Source organism: Tarenaya hassleriana, unplaced genomic scaffold, assembly GCF_000463585.1.
Source record: "Tarenaya hassleriana unplaced genomic scaffold, ASM46358v1 Cleome3, whole genome shotgun sequence".
Classification (NCBI taxonomy): domain Eukaryota; kingdom Viridiplantae; phylum Streptophyta; class Magnoliopsida; order Brassicales; family Cleomaceae; genus Tarenaya; species Tarenaya hassleriana.
Window position 1 is genome coordinate 4,424,210 of NW_010966177.1, and position 20,912 is coordinate 4,445,121.

General features: G+C 37.4%; 4 protein-coding genes and 1 non-coding gene across 5 annotated transcripts; 2 read left to right on the forward strand and 3 right to left on the reverse strand.

Annotated features, from left to right (window-relative positions):
* Nucleotides 1-4,465: 4,465 nt before the first annotated feature.
* LOC104819319 (histone acetyltransferase of the MYST family 2) lies at nucleotides 4,466-7,691 on the forward strand. Its single transcript, XM_010549338.1, has 9 exons — nucleotides 4,466-4,800; nucleotides 5,437-5,525; nucleotides 5,689-5,748; nucleotides 5,957-6,166; nucleotides 6,378-6,446; nucleotides 6,640-6,801; nucleotides 6,890-6,983; nucleotides 7,075-7,217; nucleotides 7,356-7,691. Exons 1-9 carry the CDS (start codon nucleotides 4,488-4,490, stop codon nucleotides 7,557-7,559), a joined length of 1,344 nt encoding a protein of 447 aa, XP_010547640.1. The 5' UTR covers nucleotides 4,466-4,487; the 3' UTR covers nucleotides 7,560-7,691.
* Nucleotides 7,692-7,832: 141 nt separating this feature from the next.
* Nucleotides 7,833-11,381, forward strand: LOC104819320 (magnesium transporter MRS2-2). Its single transcript, XM_010549339.2, has 11 exons — nucleotides 7,833-8,348; nucleotides 8,463-8,492; nucleotides 9,000-9,153; nucleotides 9,359-9,480; nucleotides 9,571-9,645; nucleotides 9,862-10,089; nucleotides 10,179-10,223; nucleotides 10,474-10,518; nucleotides 10,618-10,647; nucleotides 10,738-10,857; nucleotides 10,944-11,381. Exons 1-11 carry the CDS (start codon nucleotides 8,097-8,099, stop codon nucleotides 11,028-11,030), a joined length of 1,188 nt encoding a protein of 395 aa, XP_010547641.1. The 5' UTR covers nucleotides 7,833-8,096; the 3' UTR covers nucleotides 11,031-11,381.
* A 1,252-nt stretch (nucleotides 11,382-12,633) lies between these two features.
* On the reverse strand, nucleotides 12,634-14,505 carry LOC104820152 (NAC domain-containing protein 104-like). The gene is made up of 3 exons (XM_010550524.2): nucleotides 14,143-14,505; nucleotides 12,937-13,211; nucleotides 12,634-12,735 (listed from the first exon to the last, which is right to left on the reverse strand). Exons 1-3 carry the CDS (start codon nucleotides 14,309-14,311, stop codon nucleotides 12,634-12,636), a joined length of 546 nt encoding a protein of 181 aa, XP_010548826.1. The 5' UTR covers nucleotides 14,312-14,505.
* A 3,680-nt stretch (nucleotides 14,506-18,185) lies between these two features.
* LOC104819322 lies at nucleotides 18,186-20,429 on the reverse strand. Its single transcript, XM_010549341.2, has 3 exons — nucleotides 20,139-20,429; nucleotides 19,430-19,777; nucleotides 18,186-19,195 (listed from the first exon to the last, which is right to left on the reverse strand). The coding sequence occupies exons 1-3, from the start codon at nucleotides 20,259-20,261 to the stop codon at nucleotides 18,377-18,379; spliced, it is 1,290 nt and encodes a 429-aa protein (XP_010547643.1). The 5' UTR covers nucleotides 20,262-20,429; the 3' UTR covers nucleotides 18,186-18,376.
* Nucleotides 20,430-20,644: 215 nt separating this feature from the next.
* TRNAV-AAC lies at nucleotides 20,645-20,718 on the reverse strand. Its single transcript has one exon. It is a non-coding gene; the product is annotated as a tRNA-Val (tRNA).
* Nucleotides 20,719-20,912: the final 194 nt, after the last annotated feature.

Genomic DNA, 20,912 nt, shown 5'->3' on the forward strand with positions numbered 1-20,912 from the left:
ACAGTGTGAGGGGGGGGGGGGGGAGAAGGAAGAAAAAGAGGAATCTTCTTGTCTACTTATATTACAAAAATGGTGTGTGAAAATATTCAGGAATTATTGATTTGCCGTAAATAATTTATGGTACGTGTATATTCTTATATCTATTGTCACCTTTGTAAATGCACATAATAGCTTAGTGTTTAAATTTTGTGAATAATATCACGTGCATTAAACTGCCCAATAGGACAAGGAAAGTATCCATTATACTCAGGCTTAAAAAAGTTTAAATTTATAGTATCTAACATGGTCCCATGTGAAAAGTTGGATTCATCTTTTGGTATTTCCTTCTACGGAGTTGTATCGCCATGTTTTCATGGCTTTGTATATATGTACGAAAATTACATAAAGTTACTCCTTATGTTAGACAGAATGGATAGTGTGGATGATGATGATGATGGTGATGATGCTGGCGATGATGATGATGATGAAATTGTGTTTGGAAGTATTAGGGGAGGCTTTTGGTTGGGATTTGGCGTTTGTGATCATAAAGCTTAGTTTGTCGAGTAGCGGCTGTTTGGCTCTGCCCCCCACATGTCACGGGTTTTGTTCTTTCCTTCTCCCCATTCACTTCTATACATTTATACGTTGTCTCATAATAATTTTTTTTTGTTACGATAGAAATCTCCTATCCTACAACCCTTCGGGTCGGATACCGGATACCGCAACGCCTCTCAATCCATGGGTCGGACGAGAACGACATCAGAACAGCATTGCGGATTTGAGAAAACCCACCGCCCTATGCAGTAGCCGTCAAACCACGCAGAGCAGGTAAACCAACCTCGTAAAACTGACCGACTCAAGGAAAGTTTTCATACATGAGTTTCGAACCCACAACCTTTTGCTAAAGTGGAGTTGTCACTAACCACTAGGTTGGGCGACTCTCTCTGTTGTCTCATAATATTAACCGTTACCCTTTCATTTTCTTACGTGTTCCATTATATAATATTTTACTTTGATACTCTAGCTGATTCGTTTATATATATATATATATATATATATATATATATATATCGAATTCGAAAATATGGATTATATTTAGTTTGAACAGTTTGCGATGTGGTTTCCCATTGTGGGTAAATATGATACGATTTGTAGCACGCAGAAAAAAAAAACACGATTTAATTATTCTATTTTACACTAAAAAATTACTGTCTTTGGATTCTCATTTATATATCCCGTGATTATTTCCCGAATTATTCCAATAATTGTATGCGATGACAACCACAGTTCATGGACAACTTGAGACACCCATGTCATTGTCAATGAAATGACCCAAACATATATTTATGCTGAAAACTGATAAATTGAGTTTTTTTTACGAACATACAAATAAAGCATTTTTTTTTTTACAAACAGTAATTCATTTTGAATAATATAGTTCGAGATTAAAATTTTAATCTGAACGTTAAATTTAATTTTATATTTATAAATTTTTATATTGTTATTTTTAGAGAAAATGACATTTTCCTACACGAATTCTTTAAAATGTGACTTTTTCCTACACATTATCAAATGTGCCAAATTGATATACGAACTACTCAATTTAACTGTAATTTCCTACACAACCCGAAAACGACGTTAAATGTCCGTTAACCGATGATGTGGCACGCCACGTGACATATGACGTGGCACGTCACATGGAAAATTTTACCACGTCACCGTGCCACGTCAGATTTTAAAAAAAAAATACAAAAAAATCTGAAAAAAAAAATCGAAATTTTTAAAAAATATATATATATACTCCTATTTAAAATATATATACTCCTATTTAAAAAATAAATATATATACTCCTACATATATATTCATATACAAATACAAATATAAATATATATACTCCTACTATATATACTTTTATGTAGGAGTATATATATTTATATTTGTATTTGTATATGAATATATATGTAGGAGTATATATATTTATTTTTTAAATAGGAGTATATATATTTTTATATAGGAGTATATATATATTTTTAAAAAAAATCAATTTTTTTGTATTTTTTTTAAAAATCTGACGTGGCACGGTGACGTGTCAAAATTTCTCATGTGGCGTACCACGTCAGATGCCACGTGGTGTGCCACATCATCGGTTAACGGACATTTAACGTCGTTTTCGGATTGTGTAGGAAATTGCAGTTAAATTGGGTAGTTCGTGTATCAATTTGGCACATTTGATAATTTCTAGGGTATATGGCTGAACCCTATGGTGGACTCCATACGGGTGCGATGAGATAACCGTTGTGTCATGGACTTGACATCGATGGTCACGAGAGGGACGAGTGCAGGAGACGCGCATAATCGCATGCGATGCGATGGCCAACGTCACGCGAGTGACGGGCGTGGAGACGCTCCTAGTCATGCCGATTTGACTAGGATTTATGCCTAGACCCTATGGTGGACTCTATACGGGTGTGATTGTGATTGCTATGATTGTGATATATGTTATGTAACGGTGCATGTTTATTATTTTTGCATGGTGATTGTGAATCATCGTTTTAACACCGTTCTCGCTGAGAACGGGTTTACCGGGTTTAACCCGGGCTACTCACTAAGCACTTGTGCTTAGTCCTCGTGGTTCTATGTTTTTACAGATCACGAGGATTACGCCTAGCGCACCAGACGACGATGACCCGAGAGAAGCAGCATCATGTACGGGATTTGTATTCGGAACCTCGGGACTTGTATTCCCGCATTTTGTACGGTTATATCATGACTATTCGGACATGTGTTGTTTTGCGATACTGATCGCGTTGTATTTCCGCTGCGTACTCTGATTTGATTTAAAATGTTTTTTGATTTCGTATTTTCGCTTCCGCAGTTTATTATTTTATTGTATATCGTCCATGTGGCACAACCCGTATATTGTACACGGGTTACGGGTATCATAACGTTTGGTATCAGAGCCAGTTCTTTCCTCGGGAATGAATCGTGCTCATTACCCAACTGTTTTCTACGGAAATGTTTTCAAACCATGTCTGAAGAAAATCCTCACATGTCGAGGTCCGTACATTGATGATGCAGTTATCGGTCGTCAGGCGATGTGGTTTCCCATTGTGGGTAAATATGATACGATTTGTAGCACGCAGAAAAAAAAAACACGATTTAATTATTCTATTTTACACTAAAAAATTACTGTCTTTGGATTCTCATTTATATATCCCGTGATTATTTCCCGAATTATTCCAATAATTGTATGCGATGACAACCACAGTTCATGGACAACTTGAGACACCCATGTCATTGTCAATGAAATGACCCAAACATATATTTATGCTGAAAACTGATAAATTGAGTTTTTTTTACGAACATACAAATAAAGCATTTTTTTTTTTACAAACAGTAATTCATTTTGAATAATATAGTTCGAGATTAAAATTTTAATCTGAACGTTAAATTTAATTTTATATTTATAAATTTTTATATTGTTATTTTTAGAGAAAATGACATTTTCCTACACGAATTCTTTAAAATGTGACTTTTTCCTACACATTATCAAATGTGCCAAATTGATATACGAACTACTCAATTTAACTGTAATTTCCTACACAACCCGAAAACGACGTTAAATGTCCGTTAACCGATGATGTGGCACGCCACGTGACATATGACGTGGCACGTCACATGGAAAATTTTACCACGTCACCGTGCCACGTCAGATTTTAAAAAAAAAATACAAAAAAATCTGAAAAAAAAAATCGAAATTTTTAAAAAATATATATATATACTCCTATTTAAAATATATATACTCCTATTTAAAAAATAAATATATATACTCCTACATATATATTCATATACAAATACAAATATAAATATATATACTCCTACATAAAAGTATATATAGTAGGAGTATATATATTTATATTTGTATTTGTATATGAATATATATGTAGGAGTATATATATTTATTTTTTAAATAGGAGTATATATATTTTTATATAGGAGTATATATATATTTTTAAAAAAAATCAATTTTTTTGTATTTTTTTTAAAAATCTGACGTGGCACGGTGACGTGTCAAAATTTCTCATGTGGCGTACCACGTCAGATGCCACGTGGTGTGCCACATCATCGGTTAACGGACATTTAACGTCGTTTTCGGATTGTGTAGAAAATTGCAGTTAAATTGGGTAGTTCGTGTATCAATTTGGCACATTTGATAATTTAATGTAGTTTTTTGTCAAATTAAAAGTTCGTATAGGAAAAAGTTACATTTTAAACAATTCGTGTAGAAAAATATTTTCCTTATTTTTAATAAAAATGTGAAGTTGAGCTTGAAGTTTCCAACTTTCCAAAAGCCGAAAATTAAAAAAAGATAAAACACAAGAACTGTGATTTTAGAAATAAATTTACGTAGGCCCAATAACATAGAAATGGGCTTAATAGGCCCAACTGTGGAGTATTCAATCACCCGAATTAAGGAAAACCCACCCGAATTCTCCGACCCATCAGAATGGGATCTTCGGTGACTCCGTCGAATCCAGAGACGAACGGCACCGCCTCTCCACCGTCTTACCACAAATCTCCGGCAAAAAATGGCGACGATGTACCTTCTCCGCTTCCCGCTGTTACTGCCTCCGATCTAACGATCTCGGAATCGGATGCGTCGAAAAATAGGAAAGGGGGAGTGTTTCCGCTCGAGGTGGGTACTCGCGTCATGTGTCGGTGGCGGGATTCCAAGTACCATCCGGTGAAGGTTATCGAGCGCCGGAAGCTGTATCACGGCAGCCAGAATGATTACGAGTATTACGTTCATTACACAGAGTGTATGTGGTTTCGTTCTCTCTCACGCTTTGATCTAGGGTTTGGGCGTTGGATCGCAAAATTAGGTTTTTTATTCGGTTTCGGTTGTGTGTGATATCTTTACGTGTTGGGTACCTTTGCTTTTGTGCGGATGAATATGACACTGGTGGAAATTGTCTGGAATTTAGAAAATGTTCTGCAAATGAGTTTAATTTTTCAGTATGTGATCGAGGGTTTTGGTTAGCATGAAAGGTCGGAGGGGAATGTAAATTATTGAGTTTCTTGATTGGTTGGACGCAGGTAGGTGATGGGTGCATCAATTTCTGAAGATATAGATATTGTTTTTGGAGTAAAATAGTCCCAGAAACAATGCGCAATTCTTGCATGTATTTATTTTGGATTGTCGACTGATTTACAATGATGAGAAAGATGTTGTTAGCTCCAATTTGGGTAAGACGAGTTGGGAAGGGAATCAAAATTCTTGGTTTTCTCACAATGGCTGCGGGAGACATTTCTTTAGCCTTTTGGGGCTCAGAAGGTGTTGAATTGGTTCCTGAGTATGATGGTCAGCCTTGTCGGAGTGGTTAAAAAGGCGGCTGTGATAATGACACTCATCATATTTGAGCACTGGGTTTTCATATTTCTGTTGAAACTTGCAGTTAATAGGAGGCTGGATGAATGGGTGAAGCTGGAACAATTGGATCTTGATTCAGTAGAGTGTGCAGTAGATGAGAAAGTGGAAGACAAGGTAGTCACTTTTATTAATACATCAACTTCTCTATAGTTCCATTTGCTAGGTTGCGTTCTTACATATTGATGTCATGTTTTTGTGTATCTTTGGGCAATTGCATAACGTGTCTCTTTTCTTCAATCATCCGCACTGAATGAAGAATTATTTCTGCTGTTTATAGGTGACAAGCTTGAAGATGACACGCCATCAGAAACGAAAGATTGATGAAACACATGTGGAGGTATGTGATTGGCTACGCTGCTAGAAGTTGGATATGACTTGGTAACAACGGCGGAGTATTGCTAGTTGTACAATAAGTTATCTTTATGGTGTTCTGATATGTTGATACCTCCTCCAGTAATTATACACCTGTCTAGCTATTTTTTTCGAGTCTCTGATATTCTTGGAGCTACTAAAGCATAGCTTTGTATGTTGAGATGTTTATTTAGGGTCATGAGGAGCTAGATGCTGCTAGTCTGCGTGAACATGAAGAGTTCACAAAAGTGAAGAACATAGCGACCATTGAGCTTGGAAAATATGAGATTGAGACATGGTATTTCTCCCCGTTTCCGCCAGAATACAATGACTGTGTGAAACTCTATTTTTGTGAGTTTTGTCTGAATTTTATGAAGCGCAAAGAGCAGCTTCAAAGACATATGGTGAGCAACTGGTTGTTACTAGCTTTGACTGCTTTATGATGTTTTTGTTGGAACTGCTTTGTCAATTTGAGATTCCGTTTAGGGTATCGGGTCCTTTACATTTGCAAACTCTTAATTTGACCAACCTCCACATCTTCCATGAATTCATCCAAGTAGCATTTCATTCTGTTTTTTCTTTTAACTCTGTTTAATATGTTGCTTTTCTTTGCAGAGGAAATGTGATCTGAAGCACCCCCCTGGTGATGAAATCTACCGAAGCGGTACTCTGTCAATGTTTGAGGTAAAAATCCGATATATTTATTCTATATCTTTTACTCTGCTGCTCTTTGAAACTGATGTTTATGGTTTTTTTGGTAACCTGATCATGTTTTTCAGCTGTGTTTACTTTTTGCCAGTAAATTGATAAATTTAGATTTCTCACTTGATTCTGTTCTGTTGTTATCTTTTTATCTGACGATATTCTGATCTTACAGATAGATGGCAAAAAGAACAAGGTCTATGCACAGAATCTCTGTTATCTGGCAAAATTGTTTCTTGACCACAAAACTCTTTACTATGATGTCGATTTGTTTCTTTTCTACGTTCTGTGCGAATGTGATGATCGAGGATGCCACATGGTCGGATACTTTTCAAAGGTAGCGACATTGTGTTGCTTTTTGTCTCTCGTTTGTAGAATATCTAAGTGAATTGTTGATGAGAGAGATGTCATGTATGTTGGAACAGGAGAAGCATTCGGAAGAATCTTACAACTTGGCTTGCATCCTCACCCTTCCTCCCTACCAAAGGAAAGGCTATGGGAAATTCTTAATTGCCTTCTGTGAGTTGAGTTCTTTTTTATCATTCTGCTCCTCATCACCCTCTCTCTTCAAACCTGTTATGTTTGATTTTGCTTATTCGGTGGAGAGCAGCCTATGAACTATCGAAGAAAGAGGGGAAAGTCGGAACACCGGAAAGACCCCTGTCCGATCTAGGCTTACTGAGCTACAGAGGTTACTGGACTCGGGTTCTATTGGACATCTTGAAAAAACACAAGGGCAACATCTCTATCAAGGTAAACCCAAAAAAAAAAAAAGATTAGATGGTTCCCTTTTGGATTTTATTTCAAACTTGATGCTACATCTGCCACTGATGATTATATGAGGGATTGATTGATTTACCTGTCATGGTGTGGGAATACACATAATGGTAGGAGCTGAGTGACATGACGGCAATCAAGGCAGAAGACATATTGAGCACATTGCAAAGCCTAGAACTGATACAGTACAGGAAAGGGCAACACGTGATCTGCGCCGATCCCAAGGTTCTGGACCGACACTTAAAGGCTGCTGGCCGAGGTGGTCTTGAGGTCGACGTCTCCAAACTTATATGGACCCCTTACAAGGATCAAACTTAAATCTTCAAACTGCATTCCTTCCCTATGTAAAAATATATATATATATATTGCATTAACACGACCACCTATGTTCCTCTACGCTAGCTTTTGTAATTTTCTTGGAGATCTTTAGGTCTTGTAATCATTTGAGTAGATCGAGTGCAACTAAACCGGTCAAATAAGCCAATCCGGTTCGATACCATATCCGGTCTGGCTCGAAACTTGGTTTCACCTCTGCCTTGAATGAGCAGCGGCCAGCCATGTTCCCCTTTCTGAAGCTGAAAAATCTCACTGACACAAACCTAAAAGGTCGACCGAATATTTGTTTTTTTTGGGGAAAAAAACTCTTAATGAAAAAGAAACACAGCACGAGAACCCGTTCTTATTTATCCATTAGGGTTTTCTTTTCCCCCGTCGAATTCGATTCGCATGAACACTTGAGGAGAAAAAGTGTGTGATTTCTGATGCAATTCAATTGGGTGCGTTTTGCAAGGTTTTTTTTGGGCTGAATTTTGAATTTCAGACGGGGACTCGGGGAGTAAGCGGTAAAATTCAGACATGGCGCGTGACGGGTACGTGGTTCCGGCGGACCCGTCTGCGGTTGTGACGGTGAAGAAGAAGGCGCCCCAATCGTCGCGGAGTTGGGTCCTCGTGGACGCGCTGGGGCAGAGTACAGTGCTCGACGTCGACAAGTACGCGATCATGCACCGCGTACAGATCCACGCGCGAGATCTCCGTATCCTGGACCCCAATCTCTCTTACCCTTCTACTATCCTCGGCCGAGAGAGAGCCATTGTGTTGAATTTGGAGGTTGGATTGTTGATTCTCGTCGTCTCTTTTTGCTCTAGATAGTGTGACTTCTGGATTTACAATGTGTTGAATGTACGTTTTTTTTATGTTTGTGTTTGTGGTGGTTTATTGCAGCATATCAAGGCGATCATCACTGCTGAAGAGGTTAGTTTACTCTTTGGTTTTCATGGGTTTGATCTTTCATCTCGTTGGTACGTTTTTCTGCAAGTTCTCTTCTACTCTTTCTAGGATTCGTAGTTGATGGGTTCAAATTTCATTCATCTGGGTAGGCTTCTGAATGGTGAGAGATTCGAGTTGGGATTTGGTACTTTCTTGTTGCTCAATTTCTTATAGGACGGGTAGTGTGGAAAGATTTTGGACAACACTGAATTGGGTGAATTCGGTTACTCTCAGAATTTGTTCTTGGCATGCTTAAGTATAGAATTTCACAATCTTAGCCGGGTTTCGATTTAGTGGACGGGCGTATGGACTGTTTTGAGATTAGAATTGGCTTTCTGTGGAGTAAGAAGATCTAATCATGTCTTGTTCGTGGATCTCTTAACATCAATGTTTCTGTGATGTCCAAACCTTTCTTCTCCTCAAAATGATGGTTTTGGGGTAGTTTCTGTGTATCGATTCTCAGAAGTTTGTTGTGAAATCAACTTGCTACAGGTTTTGCTACGTGATCCATCAGATGAAAATGTTATTCCTGTGGTGGAGGAGCTTCAAAGGCGCTTGCCAGCTGGAAACGAGGCACACCAAGTTCAGGGAGATGGGAAAGAGAGCTTGGCTGCACAAAATGATGTTGATGCTGGAGAAGAAGACGGTATACCTTTGCCATTTAGCAATCAAATCTCAAAAAAATCTCCTCCTTTTGATGTTTATGTTATGCAGATGTTTACATTAGAAATATATGAGGGTCTTCCCTCAAGGTCTGGGGGATTACTCCGGCCAAAGGGTCAGATATCTTCGTTAGAAAGAATTAAGTGTTCGACTTCTGGTATCTGAAATGTATGCTTATTACAATTTAGAATCACCATTTGAATTTCGGGCGCTGGAGGTGGCTTTGGAAGCCATTTGTAGTTTCCTAGCTGCAAGGACGACAGAACTAGAGACTGCTGCTTATCCGGCTTTGGATGAGCTTACCTCCAAGGTAGGTAACTTGATGTTTTGTTATCATTGATCCTATTTTTAGCTGCATTTTCATTTGATTACAGTCTATGCGCATCACATCATCTTGCAGATAAGTAGCCGCAACTTGGATAGGGTTCGTAAATTGAAGAGTGCAATGACTCGGTTGACAGCTCGTGTTCAAAAGGTAGAGTCCTTTCTCCGAAAGGCAACTTGTTTTGTGCAATCTTTTGAAGTGAACCTCATGGAAAGAGACTCGTTAAACCAAACTTCAAAAGTAGAGTAGAAAATTATGCTTTGGGAATGTTTAGATCTAAATATGGATTTAAATAAATCCGTTACATCAGGCAAGAGAAGAAGAAGAAGAAGTAGTAGTAAGCAGCCTGCTTATCATATTTTGCAGGTAAGGGATGAGCTCGAACAATTACTGGATGATGATGATGATATGGCCGATCTTTACCTTTCAAGAAAGCTAGCTGGCGCTTCTTCACCGGTCAGCGGTTCTGGTGGAGCCATTTGGTGTCCTGCCTCCCCAACAATAGGATCTAAGATTTCCAGAGCCAGTAGAGCAAGTTTAGCAACTGCTCGTATGGACGAGAATGACGTTGAAGATCTTGAAATGTTGCTCGAGGTTGTTGCATGCATAAAAAATCAGTCATGTTCCATCTCTGGTATTCAGCTCCACATGAAATTTAAACACTTCTCTCATACTTTTTCCAGGCATACTTCATGCAAATTGACAGCACTTTGAACAAATTAACCACGGTACCTTCTTGTTTCCTTCTGTTCTTACCTCTTTAATGTGAACCTTGTGATATCTCTGACCCCCAGGGTACATACTTGACATGAATCAACCATATAAATCTTGAAGCTATTATGCATCTCTAGTTGACAGTGCTGTGGAGCTAATCTACTTTTAGTCACTTGTAAATTTCGATACTCATATTAGAAACGATGTTCCGTTTTATCATCAATCTCTTCAATGTGTTTCAATTCTTGGTTTGACTTGTTTCAGCTGCGGGAGTATATTGACGACACCGAGGATTACATTAACATCCAGGTATCCAAATGAAAGCTGAATTCTCTTATCCCAATTTTAGCTGTTGATGTGATCTTGCTTTGAATAGTCTAACCAAAGTTATACCGATGGAATTTGCAGCTGGACAATCATCGAAATCAGCTCATTCAGGTGCAGTGAACCCTGAAGCTCGAGCGTTCATCTCATTCGAGTGCGGTAAACTCATGTTGACATTGTTTTTTATATCTCCAACTCGTGCAGTTAGAGCTCGTATTGAGTTCTGGAACAGTCTGTTTATCGATATATTCTCTCGTGGCTGGAATTTTCGGTATGAATATCCCTTACACCTGGAACGATGACCACGGATACGTCTTCAAATGGGTGCGGAAATCATTTCAGTTCTCGGTTGATTGAGTGATTGATTGATTTTGAATCCCGCAACCTAAATTCATCAGTTTCTTTTGCAGGTTGTCAGCCTCACTGGATCATTCTGCGCAATTCTGTTTGTGATCATCATGTTGTACGCTCGTTACAAGGGCCTCGTCGGATCTTGACGATCCATCGATCAGTCTTCCTCCTCTCTTTGTCACGCACATGAATGGTAAAAGGAAACTGGTATGGATTCTCTCGATCGCTCTCTTCTCTTTACAGAATTTGTGAAGGGGGCTTTGATTTTTTTCCCCCTCTAAACGCCGGAAATCTGGCGATCTTCATGGCCACATTACTTGTGGGATTAAACCAAAAAAAAAAAAAAATAAGGGTATGAGCCCTTTGACGTGTAGCTGTAAAGACAGCTTACACATCAGTTATTTACAACATTCACCTTCATATTCACTGTTCTGCCTGTAATTACAAGTATTACTCAACAATCAATCATTCAATGAAACCTCATTAGCATACACACACTTTCTGTCTGTATCTATGTGCTCTAGCCTAGGTTATGGTCTTGGTTCATGTACAGATAATAATGGCGCCTTTAGATTAAGCACGCTCTTATGGTATTGTAATATATATATATATATATGTATATCTATATTCATATTCCCTTTTGTCCCTCCCGCAAGGTGCTTGCATCATAGATGAGTCACTGCTTCCTTAAGCAACCACACATTTAATAAAAGAAAAAAAAAGGAAAAAAAATCATAGACGTGGAAAGACAATGTTGCTTGGGTCTGCAACACGAGACAACAAGACTCAATCACAATCACATATATCTATATAGAGGCTATATATGTAGCTTGTAGTAAAAGGCTCTCAATTGCCCAACCTTATATATATATATATATATGTATATGTATACACATATACATATAGAAACAGATTTTGTGTGTTTGGTTTGTATATATTGGGTCGAATAATCATATATAAAACCTTACGTATGCGGAGAATTCGATTACCCTTTCCTCATATAATTGCCCAACCTTTTCTTTTTTTATTTCATTGGTTTGCATGCATCAAGTGGTAACATAATCATTTACCCTTTTGTCGTGTGTGTTTAGGTCTGTCTAATCCATCCTACATATAATCACACTATTAGATTTGGAATCAGTATATTCGATCCTCTTCTTATCAATTTCCCAATTCTCCTTAAAAAGTAATTAATTATAGAAGATGAGTTAGGCAGTAGGCAACATAGTATTAGTGCCTATCTTATTAAGACGACACAAGTTCTAATAATTTATTTAACCAAAAAAAAATTCTAATAATTTATGTATAGTTATATATATGGCTTATTAGAAAATAATTGAATAATAAAACAATACGAATATATATATATATATATGTATATATATGAATGTAAGAAAAAAAACATATGTATGTGTGTTTTCTAACTTTGCTTCTTGCTTGCGGATTGTGATGGACTGAACATTACAACATATATCACTTGTAAGAATTACGTGTCTTTGCCCTTTTTTTCCTTTTCTTTTTTTTTAATAGAAATAATTGGACACTGAACTGAAGCACTTAACTTTTTTTTTTTTTTTGGGGGGGGGGGGGGGGAATAGGTTGCTTTAGCAAACGCCAGACACCCTATAAAATGCGCGCAAAATGCCTGCTGAGCATTCGCTGAGAAAATCTGTTGAGTTTCTTCTCTGGTTCATTGTGCGATTTGATGCGGCCGAGAGGAAGATCTCACAACCGTAGATCGAGGAGCTTCTACAAAAAGACTTCATCCAAACACGAGAGTTCAGTTCCATCGTCATCTTCCTCATTGCTGTTCTGTTCATAGACCCTGCAGATCACCCACTTGCTGTAATCCTGCGAAAGTTAAATATTATATGAAAGAGAGAAACTTGAAAGAAAAAAAATCACAATATCCACCAGAACCCACCAACAATGCATGTGACGGGGATTTTTTTAAATATGGTTTCACCAAAATCCATAAATGATTGTGATACCAATATCTTGAGAGGGTCACTAGAAAGAGTAAAAGAAGAGAGAGAGAGAGAGGGTGCTTACGGTTCTATGACTAGAACTACTAGTGCTACTACTTGTACGGCTTCCTCTTTTGGAAGAAGGGGAATCTAGGAGGGAATATTCTTGCATCAACCAGTTGGTCGGAGATTCGCCGAGGTAGAACGTCAAGTACTTCTTGACGCCGACCTTCTTGTGGCCGGAGCTGGTGAAAATGGGTTCGTCCATTTCCATGGATCTCCAATAACCACTGCTCGTCGCCCTGTTCCGCGTCTTCCTGCTGTAGAAATACCATTGCCTCCCTTCCTCCATCGCCTTCCCTGTTAGGGTTTTTTATATATATTATTTCATCAATTCACTAATGGTGTATATATTATTCGTTCCTCGGTGGTTCTTCGAGATATATCTCAACATCCTATAAGTGTGTTCGTGTGTATGCGTGTATATAATGACTAGGCTAGATATATATATACACACATCAATATATATATATATATATATGTGTGTGTGTGTGTGTGGATATGAAACAAAGCTGTAGGTATGATCATGGCGATGTGAAATACCTACATATGCAGCACGCCCACATGGAAAAGGAAAAAGATTAGGTGGAGATTGGTACTATATTTGTTTGTATGGTGAGATTTAGGAAACATAAACAATCCTTAAAAAGCAACCAACAAAATGTGTACTGACTGTGAGAGGCCATTGATTGCTTAAGTTGGTGACAATCTCTCCCTCTCTCTCTGTCCTTTTTGGACCAAAATAGGTTATTCTCTCTCTCTCTCTCTCTCTATATATATATATATATATATAAACCCCTTACAAAACTAATGTTTACGTATATGTGAAACTATAATCCTTCCTAATCATTCCCGTACACATGCATATATATATATATATATATATATATATTTAAGGAACACATATGTGTATATATATATATATATGTAAACCCAACCCAAGTGTGTAGATGCATAAATATAAAATATACAGCTCACTATGTTTTTTTTTTGGATAATATGTGATTTGTGGGTTCGAACGTTGGGTGAAACGCTCTTTGCGCACACTCAACAACTCACTATGTTTATATTTGCTATAATTTCTGACTATCAAACCTCCCCTTATGGAGCTGTAACTATGAGAATTTGGCACGTACACACGCATACGTACACATATATATGTGTATGCATGCATGTTTGTGTACAACACATATATGTATATATGTATGTATATGTATATAGAGAGAGATACCGGGGAGGTCCCAAGGATCGTAGGGGAAGAGATCAAGGTCGGGGATGACGTCAGGGTGACAAGGCAAGAGCGAAGCCTTGCGGTGGAGGAAGTGAACGACGAGCTCCTCGTCCGTTGGATAAAACCTGAATCCCGGCGGCAGATTCGCGTTTCCGTACCCATCTCCCATCTCCTCATACAACTTCTATACACATATATACATACATACACATATACGTACGTGTGTATATCACGAGAGAAGAAAAACCCACATACAGGGGAAGATGATGCGGAGTTAGAGGGAGGAGAGAGAGAGAGATATTTATAGGGTCAAGAAGAAGGAAGGGAGAGAAGGTGGAACTATAAGTTGGAGGATACGCCATTTTGATGGGCTTTCATCAGTTCACTTCACTTTCACAGAATCAATTATTCCTTCAATTTTTTTATAAAAAAATACTCTAAATAATATACATTCAATTTTTGTTTACATACATATAAAAATGATCATTGTTGAATTAAAATCCATGTAAAAACCATCTTAATAAAAAAAAGTACGTCCGTGGAAGGGTATTATTATTATTATTATTATTATTATTATTATTATTATTATTATTATTATTATTATTATTATTATTATTATTATTATTATTATTATTAAAAGAAGAGAGAGGCGGCGCGTTAGGGAACGTGGTTACGATTATTGGATACTTGCAAGCAACGGTATCTATCCCTTCCTAGGGTGATTCTTCCTCTTGTTATCTTTACCTTATCCACCTTTTTTTTAATTCATTTTCCATCCTTTTTCTAACTGTTTTAAGTTTTTTTTTTCGTTCTCTAATTGAATTTAATTGAAGATTTATTACATATTCAATCTGAAAAAAGATAATAAGAGAGATGGTATTCGATATATCTATTTTTCAATTTATTTTCGTATCTATGGACATGTATATGTCATAGAAAATTTTGTATTTATGCATGGATGCTAGCTTTGTATTGGTTTTTTATATTTACCATCCTTTTTTTTTATATTCGATTGCGTAATGTTACATGACCTTCTCGGAAATAAAGCACTACTTATTATGAAATTTCTCATTAAACCTAGCGAACCGTATACACGTCAAAACTATACTATGATTATTTATTCAACCAAAACGTATGAATTAAGAAAATTTAAAAATCTATAATTCAGCTTTTATTGATGTCCAAAAAATAGAAATTTTTTTTAAAAAAAATACGTTTTTCATTGTATTCCTTTCATTTTAATAAAAATAAAAATTTGCACATAAAGAAAGAGAGGAGATCATGGGACGTCATGCTGAGATCATGCAGCCGCAAGGCGATACGTGGCAAACATGAAAAATGGGCTCGGTCGTCAACCATCTAATTTCACTCTGGGCCCCACTCTTCTCTTTTGGGATTTTGTACCTTTGTGTTGTGCCCAATACTTTCCAATTATTACCATTCATCCCACTATTTTGTTTTTGTTTATTTTTGGCCATTTCTCCTTGTTCTCATTTTATATTCTGTTGCCAACATCTCAACCAAATCATTTTAAAATAGTTTAATTGTGTATATATATATATACACACACAATTGAAACCATATCAAAATATAATCTCAATTCAAATTTTTATTTTTCGATTTAAGATCCTTCACACACCAATACAATTAACTTCGTGGAAAAAATAGCGGTACATGAAAACTTCTAACATGGAGAATATATATCATGATTTATAAAATGTGAATATCTAAAGTATATAAACCTATATATAAACATTGTTTAGGTTATATGATTCTCATTTGTGGAAGCATGCATGTGAATACACACACACACACTCGAGTAGCAATCAATGTCTTTGAATGCTGAATTGAGATTCCACATACAATACAATGCCTAAAGAGCAATCCAACTCTTACTTAGGATTGAGAATTCAACTGATTTTTATTTATGCGGACCCCATTATTTGGTCTTATTAAATAATTGATATATTATTATCGTTGTCGTTACAGTTCCTTAGTATTATAAAATATCAACATATGACCAATTCATCAATCAATTTTTTTTTATAAAAAAACTGCATATATAGGCAGCCCCAATGAATAGTATGGGAGTGCGTGGCGTGGGTGGGTGTTGATCAACTTTGCTTGGTATTTTTCCAATGTTAACACTATATATATATATATATATAATATATATATATATATAATGTTTTTAAGAAAAAGGGCAAAAACGTAAAAAGATAAAGATCTCATTTGGTTGCATGATCTGGTGCTCATCACGCACGCACACATGGCCACACGCGTGACAGTAATCGTGGCGTCTCTCTCTCTCTCTCTTTAATTTGCTATTTTTTTTGTTGATTTATATATATTTTTTGGTTCAAATTGTTGGTGTATATTATTTGATGTGATTATCCACGAAGACAATTATGTAATTAGTTAGATCCAATTCTGTACGAGACGTTTATCTATCGTATATTCCATCTTATTACATAGAGATTTGGTATATCATAATCAGATCGCCGTTGTCTTGATTGCCGTTTTGCGTTCTATTATTATATTATTATTTTTCTAATTAATGATTTTAATGCCCAAGTGATGCTGAAGTGTTGTATGTTTTCGAAAATTTGAAAATACCTGTTGAATTAATTAAAAGAATCGATAACTAAACTGATTTATAAAAAAAAACAGAATTTATTTGATGATTAATGTGAGAATAACAGGAAACTTTGGTGCGTTAATGATGGAAGAGACTGCAAAATTAGAACATTTCAAAAGTGATTATTGATTAATGTGAGGCATGAAATCATGATTTGGGTAATTAAGCATGATTTTAATATATGTTATATTAATTTGGCTGCTTCTGCCGACGTAGCCATCAGACAGCCAAGTTGTTTGGAGTTCAAGGCAAAAAAAGTCAAAGGCACTTATATATCTTGTAATTAATCTACGTTGATACATGTATTTACATTCATATTGATATCCACACGCATTTAGTTCGTCGAAAGTATGATCTTTACACGTTTTTAAAAAAAAGATCGAATATTCCGAAATCATTCATAATTACGATTCTTAACGTTTGATATACGGAACACTCTTGGTGCCTATCCTAAAAATTTTCTAAATTACCCGAAACTTTATTTTATTTGAAATAAAAAAAATGTAAATTTTCTTAATGGTGGAGAGGTAAAAATGTTGGAAATTGATAAGAACAAGGCCTGAAATCTATCCACGCAACTAAGGACGGGTCATATCGAGTGACGGAGTGCACATCAGATATCAAATCCGACAGGTGAAATAAAGACTTCTAGTGGACGTATGTATGTATGTATATATATATGTATGTATCATCATCATCATCATAAAGATGATCGAGAGTTTAGTATTATTTTAAACATATGACTAGATTTATTCGGTGATTGGACTCTACCTCTTGTGGTTTGTGATATTTGATATGAAATATATGCACATATATTATAATAATATTCTTTCGTGTAAAAAACAAAAATCTAATATTCGAATCCACTCAAACTATGTAGTGGAAAAGCTACAAGTTGGATTGGAGAGTAAAGGCAGTAAAAAAAAAAAAAGAAACAGCCACGTGGGAAAAAGGACATGAGCTCCGTAGTGGGTTTGATTATGGGCCTAAAACAGCCTTATGAATGTAAGCCCAACTATGATTAGCATTAAGAGAATTCGAGCCCATATAATATAATAACAAAATATTTTATTTATTTATTATTCTTCTGGAAACCGCATTAGTACACAGTCACACAACAAATTATAAGGGGGGGGGGAATAGTGAATAAAGAGATTTATTATTTTAGGGGATGGAAACAAAAATAATAATAAAAAAATTGCTATATGCGTTTTGATTGTGAGAGCCACAAATGGGCAAAAGGACAAAACCAGAGGGGATGAAGGACCAAGGAGATCGTCCACACAGACTCGTGATATACAAACGACGACAAATGTTTTGTCATGTTATTCTCTCAATCCAGTCCCCATATTTTACCACATTTCCCATATTTACCCCCTCATCTCTGTTTTCTGATTTCATCAAGTTTTCAGGAAAGGATCAGACTTTATCAGAAAACGGGTAAAACGTGCAGTACAGTGTTGACACTATGCTTGTGTATTCGTCCCCAAATACCCATCTGATAAACCCAGTCCAGATAGGCAACACACACTATGTACCATTCCACCAAAAGAAAAAAAAATGCATATTAAGGATCATGAGCTGTATCTATCGGCTTCACAACGTGAAGGGGCTTGGAGGAGGTTGAATGATGGGAAGTTTAGACATGGTGGCATTCCCCATCACCACGTTTCGAGCGACCGTATCCTCCAAGGCGACCGGTTCAACCTGAGTCACGCTCTCAGGAGTAACCTTCTCTCCTTCCACCTTTGCAAGAACCTCGAAATGCATCCTCATTTTCTCGGGCTTTGTTCTCCACTCTGGGATCCCCTCCAGATCTCCTTCCTTCAGATTCTTTTCCACGCCAAAACCAATCTTCAGAAACGTTTGTGCCGAGACATCCGCCTTCAGCAACTTGAAGGTGCCCTCTTTCTGTGCCTTGGGGCCCAAGACAGAGGTCAGCAGCTTCTCAAAGCCGCGCAAGTTGGGGTTTGAGCCATTGATGGAAGCGATGGGCCACATGGTGGTTGTGAAATGCTTCGGGGTCAAAAGGGCAGTAGCTCCATCATTAACTTCGACTGGTGATAGCTTGCTTTGGTCTTTCGACATGGAGGATAGTTCCACAAGTCCAGGAGCAATCCTCTTCAGCTTGAGTTTGCTGTCTGAAGAAGAAGAAGATGATGATGGAGAAGGGGAAGCAAGTGAAGTAGGGCCAACGATGCGGAGGGAGAGGAGAGGAGAGCTCTTAACACGGGAAGAATGGCGAAGCTGTTCAGCTAAAGACATAAGCCCCGAGGCAAATTCATTGCTCGTCTGATTCAGGGGAAGCGGAAGATCGATAGGATGGCGCAAACTGGCTGATCTGGCACCTTTGACTGTGACCACAGCCCCATCTGCTAAAATCACTTTCTTCAAAACACCAGCATCCACATCATACTGCAAATCGTAGAAAACACAACAACAAAACAGATAAGGCATTTTGCACATACATTAACCGTTCCTATCATAGACTTGTGAGCTTTTATGTTGAATCAATGAAGCTTCTATCCAATATCAGCTAATCAGATTCTGAAAGCTAAACCTCGATCCAACAATAGACGACCATGATCCAGCTCTAATGACCTAGTCCAGATGAATAACTAAACAGATTCAATATACAAAATGACTTACGGGCAGCGAAATGCGCATATCATTGGCATCCTGGATCCATAGTTCCATAGGGCCAGCCAGCTGAAACGGAGCCAAAACCGGCAAAACATCACCTGATTTCCTCATCTCCGCTAAGCCATTCTTCTTTCCGAGTCCAGATGGTTCCGCCGCCCGGAAAATCGGCAGGTCCACATACTCCCATCGGTTCACATCCTCAAGAAGCTTGACGGGAAGCACCATATCATCGATTTCAAGGTCAAATTCATACGAAACAGCATGCCCCACCAGAGCATCCCTGACATCAAACCCAGAAATCTTGACCTCATCGGAATGGAACCCAAGTCCCTTCACAATCGCTTCTTTCAAATCCTATCAAAAATAAAATTTGAAAACCATTAAGTTCCATGTTTATGCGTTTACCTTCCTGTATCCCACCTAACGGGAAGATGAAGGATCTAACTTTCCATTCCAATAGCTTGCAAAGTTTCTATTGACTAATAACGGTAATGCCCTAAAATCAAATCATTCCCAGTGGTTCTGATTAATTAAGCGTATCCCCCAAACAACGACATTATAATTCGCCATGGATAAACTAACTCACACCATAGAATTGGTCGCAGATGCAATCAGGCATTACGCCTTTCTTCTCCGAATTCTAAAGTTTCTGAGCTACCCACACAAAACGATCATAAACCCGCAAAACAATGACTTGAAACGATAAATCACTTACAGAGATGGCTTTAGGGTAGGGAGGATTGGCTTCAGGAGACGAAATCAAAGCCCTCGAAGATGGCAAAGCCGTAAACAAAAGGAGAAACAATGATCCAACACGAACCAACGATCTTCGGTCCATTGATTGAGCAGAAACCAAAACCACCACTTAGAAATTCAACCTATACGAGATTAAAAAAAGCCCTTGCGCTGATTAATAGCGAAGGTAACGTGCGAGATATATATCACGGGATTAAAAAAAAAGTTCGAGGCTTGAAATTTGCTAGTTTAAAATTAGGAGAAGAGAAAGTAGGCAATTGTTCATATTTATTGTTCCTGCGGACGGATGGTTCTGGAATTCACAAGGGACGTTCGCAAGGAAACGATGATGACGTGGAGACTATCAACCAATGAGAGTTGAGCTGTGACGTGGCTCGAGTGAGAAAAATCTGAGCTATGGGGCCCACTTTCCTTGTACTGATACGATGTCGTTTCACGTGAAATAAAATTAGAAAAAAATAGCAATGGCGTCGCCCGGACTTGAACCGGAGACCTTCAGTGTGTTAGACTGACGTGATAACCAACTACACCACGACACCTATGAATTGTCTAATATATTTTTAAATTATTTTTCTTCCAAAATCATAATCGAAATAAAATAAATATTAATCCCCTGAAAAATATAACAAATGAAAGGCCACCACTTTCTAAAGGAAGAAGTACGACCCACAAGGCCATAACGCTTATCTTCCACTATAATGGCGGCCACGAGAGTGATAACGGCGGCGGCGGC